At 48.2% G+C, this 11,942-nt stretch overlaps 1 protein-coding gene across 1 annotated transcript; it reads right to left on the bottom strand.

Moving 5' to 3' along the window:
• Window positions 1–1,486: 1,486 nt before the first annotated feature.
• On the bottom strand, window positions 1,487–11,938 carry IP6K2 (inositol hexakisphosphate kinase 2). Its single transcript, XM_013060529.2, has 5 exons — window positions 11,711–11,938; window positions 9,575–9,797; window positions 6,499–6,674; window positions 2,707–2,882; window positions 1,487–2,262 (listed from the first exon to the last, which is right to left on the bottom strand). The coding sequence occupies exons 1-5, from the start codon at window positions 11,910–11,912 to the stop codon at window positions 1,762–1,764; spliced, it is 1,278 nt and encodes a 425-aa protein (XP_012915983.1). The 5' UTR covers window positions 11,913–11,938; the 3' UTR covers window positions 1,487–1,761.
• Between the last annotated feature and the right edge of the window lie 4 nt (window positions 11,939–11,942).

The following is an 11,942-nucleotide window of genomic DNA, read 5'->3' as shown; positions in this document are numbered from 1 at the left end:
GGCAGAGCGTGCGTCCTGCGCTCTAGTCCCGAGCGTCGCCGCCACGCCGGGAGAGTGGGTCCTGACCTACTAACGGTAGCAGAGTCCCATCGTTGCGTCTCGCTGATCCAACACTTGGAGGCGCCCGCGGGGGGCGGTCTTCTTGGTGTCTACAGGCCGCGTGACCCCTCTCCACCGAGTCCCTACTGCCAGCCGCACGCACCACGCACAGAAACCAGGTTAGCCATTCCCCAGTCCAAATCCTCCAGCCCTCGCAGCCCACCACCTCCTCTCTGCTCTCGCTTCTCTCCACTCCTCTAATACAGGTCTTTGCATACCGTTTCCTCCCTTGGGGCTCACACCCACCCCCCCAACAGCATAAGGTCATTATGCTCCCAGTCGCTGTCACGTTGCTCTATTGTCTTTATAGGACCTACAACTCCGAATTATCTTATTTCTGAGCAGACAGGAGAGCTGATGAGGGTGGCGAGGGCGGTGCTGTGTGGCCTTAAGGGCTTGTTTGACCAGTCATCCCCGACCTGTCCTTGATGTCCTGAGAGACACAGGGGCCCAGGGGAGAGGCTCTAAGCGTCCCCGGGGGGCCTTCTATTCCTGTCCAGGGTCTGGGCCGGCCACATTCCCCACTGGAAGTCTGGGCCCAGTGCAGGGGTTGTGGGCACAAACAGGCCAGTATATACAGTTGGGTTTCGGGACATAGTGCACATAGGCATAGTGGGCCTTGGAGAGGAGGGCCTGGGAGTTTCAGGGAGGTGTGGGGCTGCTGGAACTGGACATCAAGACCCTACCTTTTTGGCACCGGGTCTATGCCCTTCTCCCTGGTGTCTGGTTCTGCAGTTCAAGACCTCCTGCCACACCTCCCAGAACCCTCCTAGACTTGCTGGAGCTGGGTAGATGAGACCAGCGTAGTTGTGGTGGGTAGCAGTGGTGACACGTGGTGTGATTAAGAGGAACACTCTTTCTCACTGGGATCCCCACCTCCTAGGACCTTTGACCATGACCGGAGGCTAACTCGAGCCCGCGCCCAGCCGCGCCGCGCCGCTTGGAGCCGCCAGGGGGCGCTGCGATCGGCGCGGGGGCCGTCCCCCTCCTGAGGCGGGGCTGAGGCGCCCATGGCTGCCAATAGCCCAGAGCTTGGCAGCTACTTGAGGCCCCAATTTGGCTCTGGGACATCTGACATCTCGGTTCAGGAGCTGGATCCAAGGTCTGGCATACATGCTGCCCCACTCTGTCTTAAGCTGCGTGGAGCGCAGGGCAAAGACCTGTATCAAGTTCTTTGCTTAGGGGGTGCTGGAATACTAGCCCAGCCCAGACCCCAGAGAGACTTACGGGCCAAGTCAAGAAGCTGTGGTGACTTTAGGTCTAGGAGATGGGGGCAGCAGCCAGGAGAATATTCCTGGGCTAGGGTGGAGACAGCACGTGTGCGGCTTCTGTGGGGTCGGGAAGGGGCTGGCTGCCTACCCCTAGTAAGAACGACAGCAGTACTGTGTACAATTAACAAAAAGATTTGTATTAGAACATTTACACTCAGGGAAGAAAGAGGTATCTGCATCATCAAATGTGGAATGTTGAAGAAATAGTTAAAATAAATAAAAGACTCCGAACGCGGTTAGGGCTGGCTCAGGCTGGGACTCACAGAGGCCTCTGCACATCAGCTCCAGGCTGCAGGGGCCAACGGCCTGGCCATACTGGCCTCCTCCCCGACGCAGCACAGCTGTGCCTGGGACACAGAGAGTCTCTCAAGTGCTGGGGCAGCCAGCAAGCTCACTCCCCGCTTTCCTCACTTATCTCTGTGACAATGTCTATCAGGCTCTGGAGCCCAAAGATATAGCCAGCATCCTGGCCCTCATGTACCACGCTGTCCTCGCCATACAGCCTGCAGGTGGTGTGTGCAAAGTCGATCATGCGCACGTCCACAGAGCTGGTGCCGATGGGCTTGTAGGCATAGGCACCAGCAGACTCGTCAGCTGACTCTTCTGACAGGTCCTCCAAGTCCTCAGCATCTGAGTCCAGGGCCACCTCAGGCCATTCCTTGCCATCATAGATGACCAGTAGGGAACTCGAGTAGAAGCGATAGGACTCCTGTCGCTCCAAAACGGCCTTGAGCTCAGTCAGCTTCTTAAGCACAGGGCCCAGGAGCTCACGGCGCAGGTACCGACCATTGTGGAAAAACTGGAAAAGTGCCTCCTTGAAGCCTTGCACTGACAGCTTCCGCCCATGGTACTTGTTCATGAACATAAGCTGCCCACTGCCTGCCTGGTACACCTGTCGGGGGGGAGACCGGCAGATTAGGTACTGACCGCCACTCTCAAAGCCTGAACCCCAGGGAACCGCAGCAATAGGACAGCCCCAGATCAGAAGCCTTTAACCTGTCAGGTACACCCGTCACACTGTCCTCTCTGATCAGCAACCACTCAGTCAGGATGCAGCCCTCTGACCTGGTTCTGTGCACAGACCCCTCCTGAGTGTATGGGTCGGTGAAGAGGGCCTAACCTCCCTTCCCTAATTCCCGCTCCTGTCCAGAGGTTCTAGACTCAGTCAACCAGGTCAGCCCCAGAAGATTCACCCAAGCATGCATGCTTTTTACCTAACCAGAGAACGACAGACTCAGTCACACTAGAGCCTTGAGAAAACAGGATGCCAGGGTTCGGGAGCGGCAGCTACTGGCTGCGCTAGCCAGCCCAGGCTCTAGCCCAGCATTCCCCTCACCTGCATGCCACACACACGGACACCGATGACTGCGGACGTGCTCTGCTGGCACTTGCGGATCTGGTTGGCTGCTTTCTCCTCTGAAGCATCGTCACCGTGCTGGCGGGTACCCATCTTGAGGTCCAGGACACAAGGCACCTCGTAGCGGGAAGTCAGGTTTTCCAGTAAGATGAATTCTGAGTGGTTAAGGACAATCCTCCTTCTGAGAAGGTGCTGCTGCATGGGGCCTTGGCACTCCTAGGGCTCAGTGCCTGCACAGAGGGCCTCAAAGAAGCCCAAGTCCACAGAGGGCCCCATGAGTCCTGCTATCCCCCCACACAGGGAGCCAAAGCCTGGCTGACTAGAGAGCTAAAAGGCATACTCTAAATTCTTGTCAGGGATCTATCTGGGTCCAGCCTGAGGGACACACACACACCATTTCCTGGACTCAGCAAGGTGTGGGAAGAGGGTTCCACACCAGATTGTCCTAAGTTACGAACAGAACATTAAGTAAATCCCGTAACCTTATATGTGAACTGGAAGTATCTGTATGAAGTCATGAAAAAATTTCTCTTTAAAATAAATGTGTATCAGGGCGCCTACCTGGCTCAGTGGGTTAAAGCTTCTGCCTTTGGCTCAAGGTCATGATCTCAGGGTCCTGGGATGGAGCCCCACATCAGGCTCTCTGCTGAGCAGAGAGCCTGCTTCCTCCTCTCTCTGCCTGCTTGTGATCTCTGTCAGTAAGTAAAATCTTTAAAAAATTAATAAAAAATAAAATAAATGTGCATTGGGGCGCCTGGGTGGCTTAGTTAAGCATCTGCCTTCAGCTTAGGTCATGATCCCAGGGTCCTGGGATGGAGCCCCTTATCAGGCTCTCTGCCCAGTGGGGACCAGCTTCTTTCTCTCCCTTCGCCTACTTGTATTGTCAAATAAATGAATAAAATTTAAAAAAATAAATAAATGTGTATTTCCCTGCTAGAAACCCAGGAAGTTTTTTGGGGCAGGGACTGGTGAACTATTTGTTGTATAGCCTGTACACTAGAAATTGTTCTTAAATTTTTAAGTCCTCAAAAAATTATTATATAATACTTCATGACACACGAAAAGTAAATGATACGCAAATCTGGGTGACCGTAGTTTTATTGGGATATGTCCCACTCATTCATTTACATTATCACCTATGGCAACTTTCATGCCATAGTGGCAGAGCTGTGACAGCCTGTGCAGCCTACAAAGCCTAAAACATTTACTGTTGGCCCCCTACTGAAAAGGTTGGTCACTCTTGCCTTAGAAGAATAAGGAACTCACATCTGGAGTAGGAAACATACATGACCCTGGACCATCATTTTATACCAAGACAGCCATCAGACTATCGTGATTGTCAGAAGGACTCAAGAGCCTATTTTAAAAGATCAAACATTGGAGAATTTGTGCATCAGTAAAGGTAAAAACTGCAATGGACTAAACCACATCAAATATGTTTAAATTCACAGATGTGTTAACAATGCCGAAAAACTCACTGGTCACCTTTGGAGGATGTTGAAAAACCCACTCACTACTCCAAGTATTTAGTAAATAAAAGACAAGAAACATTTACCCTGCCTTTCTCTTTTATCAACTACACCTCAGAATGAGCATATACTTGATGAGAAAATGTTTACAGATTCCAGCTAAGAAGGAACAACAAAACTAAGAAATTTCCTAGTGGGAAAATGGACCTAAGGCGATAGCAATACAGGAGAGAAAGACAAACAGTGCACTGCTGATGGACAATACCACCTCAGAAGGACTCCTGCCCCCACCCCAAAACTGAACCTGAATGTGATCAAGCCTGAAGATCAAATTATCAATAAAGGGAAGAGAAAGAAAAGAGTAACAAGTAAAGGACACCACAGGAATGTAATGAGAAAAATCCAGATGGTGGGAAACTTCAGAAGACTGACTGACTGACCAACCTCCCTCTCTCCCTCCTTTCTTTAAGATTTATTTATTGGGTGGGAAGGAGAGGGAGAAAGAGTCTCAAGCAGACTGTCCACTGAGTATAAGCCCAACTTGGGGCTTGATCTCATGATCCTGACATCAGGACCTGAGCTGAAACCAAGAGTCAGCTGTCTTACCTGACTGTACCACCCAGACACCCCGAAGACCTAGTTTTTTGACAAATTTCCCAAGAAGAAAAAACAGTATTTATTTAAAAAGACTTAAACATTTCGACCAAATGCAACATGTGAACCTCACCTGAATCCCCATTCAAACAATCCATCAGTAGAGAGATTTATGATGAGGTGCCTGGATGGCTCAGTGGGTTAAAGCCTCTGCCTTTAGCTTGGGTCATGATCCCAAGGTCCTGGGATCGAGCCCCACATCGGGCTCTCTGCTCAGCGGGGAGCCTGCTTCCTCCTCTCTCTCTCTGCCTGCCTCTCTGCCTACTGGTCTGTCAAATAAATAAATAAAATCTTAAAAAAAAAAAAAAGATTTATGAGACAATTAGGAAAATGTGGACACAAGCTAGATTTGATAATGAATTACTGTCTACTTTCAAGGAGCAATAATGGTAATAATGTCTTAAAATATTCTTGGAGATCCATGAGCCACTTCAGGAAAGCTCAGCTGGTGGTGCTAAGTTTAAGACAGTCGTGGCAGGAGTTGGACATAAGTGAGTGAACTGCCGAACTTGGGTCACAGGTACTTGTAAGTTCCAAGTATTATTCTATGTTCAACGTGTTTAAAATATCCCCTAGTAGATAAAAGAAAACCCTTTTGCTCTCTTAGCTCTGCTGGAAGCTGGAGGTTGCTAGGCCCCTGTGTAGTGCACAGAATTCTAGCTTTTTTCCTCCTGTGTATTACTACACTGAGTCTCTATGTAAATATGGACAGTTAGCATTTATCGACATGTACCTATTTCTCTGTTAAAAAAAAAAAAAACAACTTTAAAAAATGGGGTTACAGAAGGTCAGCAAAGGGTGGGTTTGAAATGTTTGGGTGGGTTAAGTGGGTATTTGATAACATGGCTTTTCCTCTGGCATGTTTGTGATATTTAATGGATATCCTTGCAGTTTAAGATGACACTTTTAAAATTAAACTCTAATGATGACTTAAGCCCCAGCACTTGATGGGAGAATCAGCAGAACCTATAGGATCTTTGGAATGGACATTCTCTATTACAATTTTGTTCCTGTTTATTTTTAAATTTCCTTTTTGTTTCATGGAAAGGAAAGATGATGCAAGTGTACAAGTTGCTTTGTTACAATAAAACTAACTAACTAACTAAATAAATAAAAATATCCCCCAATAAAAAATTAAATAAAGCATACTCAATTCTGAGGAATCCCTCCCCCAAGATTTACCAAAAAAAAAAAAAAAAAAAAAAAAAAAAAAAAAAAAAAAAAAAAAAAAAAAAAATCCGTGAAACACAGCTTCATGGGCTAGAAAGGGGAAAAAGGAAAGCCCCTTGTGCTATGCTTCATGTGCAAGTTTGATGAATCAGGACTGAAAGGCTGGCACCCACCTACCACCCCACCCTTGGCAGGCAAGCAGGGGATTTCCAAAAACATGAGCCAACTCCTTGGACTCTAGGCCAAAGCCTCCCTGGTATAGGCTGTTCCCTCCGGGAGGTGCCACTCACCTGCTTCCCCACCGCCTGTATTCCCAGACCAGCCCTCGCTCCTGCGGGAATACAGATCTGTCCGCGGCTACCACAGAGGGTGCCCTGGCACAACCATGGCTAGAAAACAAACCCAACTTCTCTACACTCTTTGGCCCTGACCCACCCTTCCGACCCCGAGGCTGACAGACTCTGTCAGCAAAGGATACTGTACTGGTTCCGATGTTTTGCGTTCTCCTTCATTCTCTGTAACTGCTGCTGGTGACACTTCATGCTCCAAGGGTTATAGTGTTTAAGCTGGGAGCTGACGTTCCCCTTTTTCTCTACACTGTAGTACAAGACTTCAGATTTCTTTAACCACTCAAATTCTTCTTCTAATTTATGGCTGTAAGGAGACAAGAAGCCAATCACAATGTCTTATCAAAACTCAGGGCCAAAGAGGCATGAGAGAACTTCTGGAGTGATGGGAAGTTTGAGATCTTGATGGGGTGGTGGTTTCAGTGTGCACACTAAACACTTCAAATGGATACATTTTACTGTTTAGTGTATTATACCTCAAGAAAGATGATTTTTAAAAAATAAAGGGGCCAGCTCAGTTTTTTTCTACAGTAAGGAAAACCCAAGATGCAAGAACAGCCTTTGCGTCCACCCTGGCGCCCCCACGACTCCCTCCCAAGCAGTCCTTACTGCCCTCTTCTTCTAGGCGGTACCACCGCCCGCCCCCCCCCCACCGCCCCGGCTTCGGATACAGCAGGTTCCCAGATTCTGAAGGCTGGAGACCAGGGAAAAGCCAAACTAAAATTCCATGGGAATAAGCCAACCTACTTAGCTACATTATAAATGCTTTAATTTATATATATTGTTTGTATTTTTATAAGCTCTGCCAAAGAGTGTCACCTGGACGGCTCTGTATAGGTGGAGGAGCCTCCATTTCAGGGACACCCAACGGACCGTTTTTGTCTCTCACCATCAGCGAGCAGCCTGAGGGGAAGGGACGGCTCTTGTCTCAGTCACTGCTGCATCCCCAGGACGCGGCACAGGGTAGCCGCAGAAGCAACGAGCAACTACAACTCTTTCAGAGCTGCCACCGTGGTTCTTGACCCAAAATGGCATAATTTAATCCAGAGTCTGTTTGTTTTTACCTTATATGATTAGACTTTATTTCAAAATAAATGAACTAGCAAGTTATAGCCTAACAAAAGGCTAATGACGTTTACAAGGCAGAATAAACAACGAACTGGATGACTTCATTTTGTCTACTTTTTGAGGAGGCAGCAGGGGGGCAGGGGGACTGAGGGAGAGGGAAATCCTAAGCAGGCTCCACGTGACAAGGGGCTTGATCTCACAATCCCGAGATCATGAACCTCTGAGCCAAAGTCAAGAGTCGGACACTGAACTGAGACAACCCGGTGCTCCATGTCTGCATTAATATAGTGCATTGAGTGACATAGTCCAAATCTGATTCATCTGAAGTCCGCACTCTCCTTTGTTTATAACTTCCATTTAAAAATTAATTCCGGGGCACCTGGGTGGCTCAGTTGTGGGTGTCTGCCTTTGGCTCAGGTCATGATCCTGGGATTGAGCCCCACATCAGGCTTCCTGCTCAGCAGGAAACCTGCTTTCCCTCTCCTAGTCCCCCTACTGTGTTCCCTCTCTCAAGGCCTCTCTCTCTATCTGTCAAATAAATAAATGAATAAATAAAATCTTTAAAATAAGTAAATAAATAAAACTTAAAAATAAAAATTAATTCCTAGGGTGCCTGGGTGGCTCAATCAGCTAGGCATCTGACTCTTGATCTTAGGCTCAGTTCTTAATCTCAGGGCTGTAAATTCAAGCCCTGTGCTGGGCTCCTCACTGGGCATAGAGCCTACTTTAAAAAAAAAAAAAAGTTAAAAAAGAAAAAAATGCACTTAAAAATGTCTTTAAAGGAACATTTTTATGGGGGTGCCTGGGTGGCTCAGTTGGTTAAGCATCTGCCTTCAGCTCAGGTCATAATCTCAGGGTTCTGGGATCAAGCCCCATGTTGTCCCACTCCCTGCTCCTCAGGAAGTCTGCTTCTCCCTCTCCTTATGCCCCTTACCCTGAGGTTGGGGACAACCTCAACTCATGGTCTCTCTCAAATAAATAAATCTCTCTTTCTCTCTTTCTCTCTCTCTCTCTCTCTATATATGTATATTTATGCAGATTTCCATAAATTTGGTTAAAATCATTTTTATTTTAGGAAGTGCACAAAACTCCCTTTTTGTACACACCCAACCTGTATTTGAAAAATCAACTGATTATCTCTTGTCCTAAATGTAAAATATGAAAGAAATGTGTTATTTCTGGGGTGCCTAAGTGGCTCAGTTGGTTAAGTGTCCAACTTTTAGTTTCAGCTCAGGTCATGATCCCAGGGTCCCAAGATCTAGCCCAGCATAGGTTTCGGAGCTCAGCAGAGAGTCTGCTTGAGATTCTCTCTTTACCTCTCCCTCTGCCCCTCCCTGCTGCACAATCCTGTGTGCCTGCATGCTCTCTAAATAAATTTTTTTTTTTTAAAGATTTTATTTATTTATTTGACAGAGAGAGATCACAAGTAGGCAGAGAGGCAGGAAGGGAAGCAGGCTCCCCGATGAGCAGAGCCCGATGCGGGACTCGATCCCAGGACCCTGAGATCATGACCTGAGCCGAATGCAGCGACTTAACCCACTGAGCCACCCAGGAGCACCCCCCCTTTTTTTAAAGATTTTATTCATTTATTTGACAGAGACACAGTAAGAGAGGGAACACAAGCAGGGCAGTGGGAGAGGGAGAAGCAGCCTCCCACAGAGCAGAGAGCCCGATGCAGGGCTCAATCCCAGGACCCTGGGATCATGACCTGAGCTAAAGTCAGATGCCTAACAACTACCCAGAGCTGCCCAGGTGCCGCTAAATAAACTTTTTTTTTAAGAAAAATTTTAAAAAATAAAGGTGACACTCTGTAATCCAAATGTAACCTCAATACTAAACAGAGAAATGGCATTGCCTTTTAGCTTTACCTATAATACATTAAGAAAAAGTCTACTACATCTTTTCCATTTTCTATTTCAAAAATCCTGATCTTAAAATGCTAATATTTAACACAAACTTCGAAAGTGTAACCCAGAGTCATTAAAGAGAAGCTGCCGTGTGGGAACTGGCCACTGAGTTACAAGGCACAACTAAGTCCATCATTTGAGTCCCTAGCTCCAAGAGACTGGCCTGTAACTAAGATCCCCTGACACCTCCCCTTCCACGGAGTACAAGGTCCTCCCCCACCTCAGTTTATACCTCTTCATCTTCTCCTCTTTCCGGTGCTGCCTCACCCAGTCCTTGGGGCTCTTCTCCGTTTCTAGAACGTGATGTTTTTTGTTTGTCCACCTCAGGAGCTTACTTTTTGGTTCACAGTCTGAATTGTCTACACTGTCCACAGTTCCATGGTCCCCCTTTAGTGGATATGCTATTAAACATAAGTTCCTGTCTTCATCCTCTTCAAAGCGTACAGATACCACACCTGCAAGGGGGGTGAGGAGCAGAGAGAACTTTTAATTCCACAGAAGATGTGTTATAAATAACATGATTGTAACATTTGTTTTTTTCTTACCCTGTTCCTTAGTCTCTATGTTGCCAGAGGCCCCAAACTCATCTGCAAACCTAACAAATATCAAAACAGCTAGAAAAGATGACACCACACAAGACAAGCGATTAGGGAGCAAACATGGCCGAGAGTCTTCCTCTCTGATGCACTCAACAAGGCAAGAGCCAAAGAATTACAAGACACATTTTTCCATCATTGAAAATGTTTATTAAGTTTTATGTAATTCTTCTAATCCTAAGAGAGACGTGAAAACATTTGCTCTTTATATCTTGCGGGAATTTTTGATGCCCTAAACAGAAACTCCGACGGCCTGAGGCTTGCTTTAAAGCAGAGCCTAACACGGGGAACAAAGGTTTGCCCTGAGGGGTAAGAAGCATCCAAGGGTAAGGGAAGACTGGGCAAGCAAAACAAAATAAAGGAGCAAACAAAACAAACCACACAGCACAACAGACACCCTAGCAAAGGCTTCTTGCAGCGCACCCCCACACGGGTGGGCACCCCAAGCCTTTTGTCCTCAAACATGTTACTTTATTTGGTCTTTGCAGTCACAAAAGAACAAAATGAACACAAGGCAAATAGGGTCCGGCCGGGAGCACAGACGCGTGGTGGCCTTGAAAGCAGCTCTCCCCCTTGAGTCTCTAGAACCTGCCATGTGTAATTAGACAGTCTTTGAGGAGGGGGCTGTCAGGTGGGAGCGTTTCAGCAGGTGCCGACGAGCGCCTTACAACCGACTGGCTGAACACCTTTCCTCCCAGGCCTCTGTGGCCTGGGATCACTCAATTTGCTCAGTCCTTGCTGCCCGCCCGCTTGCTCGCTGCAGGGGAATGCGTGCTCAGAGAGAGATGACACTTCTGAGGTGGTCCCTGGCTCTGGGCGCAGAGGAGCAGAGGAGCTTGGGTGGGGAATTCAGGGGACCACACTTCCCTGTGGCCCGGGGAAAGAACCAGGGGGAAATAGGGGGCAGGGGCGGCCAGCTAACAAGGGGCCTTTGGCTTTGTCCTGGAAAAAACAACAGAGAAGGACCAAGTGAGGGCCCTCAACTCCCCCACCCCCCCCCACAACACACATGCATATTCAGAGTACAGAAAGAGGCGCCCAGTACATTCTGTCTTCAAACAGCATGTTTCAACAGTCCCAGAAGAACCTAAGTTGTTCAAGAGTCTTTTGTATAAAACCAGGCAACGTAAATTTAATTTCCTTTAATGGATTCTTTGATTTACAAAATATCCTCCCACCCCAGGAAAGACCACACCATGCTGGTGGCTGATGTCACCCCCAAAAATGCATTATAAAAAGAAAGAGAGAGTCACCATATGTGAATCAAAGGGTTGCCATAACATTGCAATTTCGGGGACATTCCGTAATAGCAAAGGGCTTCAGCTAATCAGCACAGGCCTCCCACTCCTGCATTCCATCTGACTCAACCCTGCTCCCAGCCTACCTAATCACCAGGGCTTCTGGTTTCCTGGAGGACAAAAAGCAGGCCGCAAGGATTCTGGGTAAAATCCTCCCAAAGTCTTCCCCCGCTGTTCCCCCACGGGGGCCTATGGGTTACTGAGATCAAGAGACACCTGAACATAAAACACAACTACACTTCCACCAAAAATAAACTCAAAACAAATCCACAAAACAAAACAATTGAGCAATCTTACCAGGGCTTGCAAACTGAGGGTGTGAGGTGCTGGGCTGAGGGCCAAGAGGAGGAGGAGGGAAAACAGAGTGAGGGGAGGGGTGAGGGCTCCCGGGATGGCTGCCCCGGCCTTCCACGGCAGCGCCGCCTCTCATCTCTTCGCCAGGCGATGGCGACCCCTATGGCAGCGGGGGCTCACCTTTGTACTGAGGAGTGAATTTGCGCATCTCGGCTGGGAGAGTCTCGTAGAACTGGTGCTCCCTCGGTACCAGGGGCTTGCATAGGGTCGTCTCGTTGAAGCGGAGCACGCATGAGTGCCCCCCGACCTGGTGGACAAAGGGCTCCAGCAGGACGCCCTTGGTGCGGGGCTCCACGTCCATGGCCCTGAAGGCTGGGCTCATCCTCCAGGCGCAGGCGGCAGGGAGAAGGGG

Source organism: Mustela putorius, unplaced genomic scaffold (genome assembly GCF_011764305.1).
Source record: "Mustela putorius furo isolate JIRA1106 unplaced genomic scaffold, ASM1176430v1.1 tig00000095_pilon_pilon_pilon, whole genome shotgun sequence".
NCBI classification, from domain to species: Eukaryota; Metazoa; Chordata; class Mammalia; order Carnivora; family Mustelidae; genus Mustela; species Mustela putorius.
This window is presented reverse-complemented; position numbering and strand designations above follow the sequence as displayed.

Bases quoted from the DNA above. Each gene is read 5' to 3' on its own strand.
- IP6K2 (XM_013060529.2), bottom strand. From the start codon at position 11,912: ATGAGCCCAGCCTTCAGGGCCATGGACGTGGAGCCCCGCACCAAGGGC. The intron at 2,883-6,498 runs GTATCCTTTGCT...TTAACCACTCAG, and splicing joins AAAACATCGGAACCAGTACA to AATTCATCTTACTGGAAAAC. The intron at 2,263-2,706 runs GTGAGGGGAATG...CCCCCCCGACAG, and splicing joins TCCGTGTGTGTGGCATGCAG to GTGTACCAGGCAGGCAGTGG.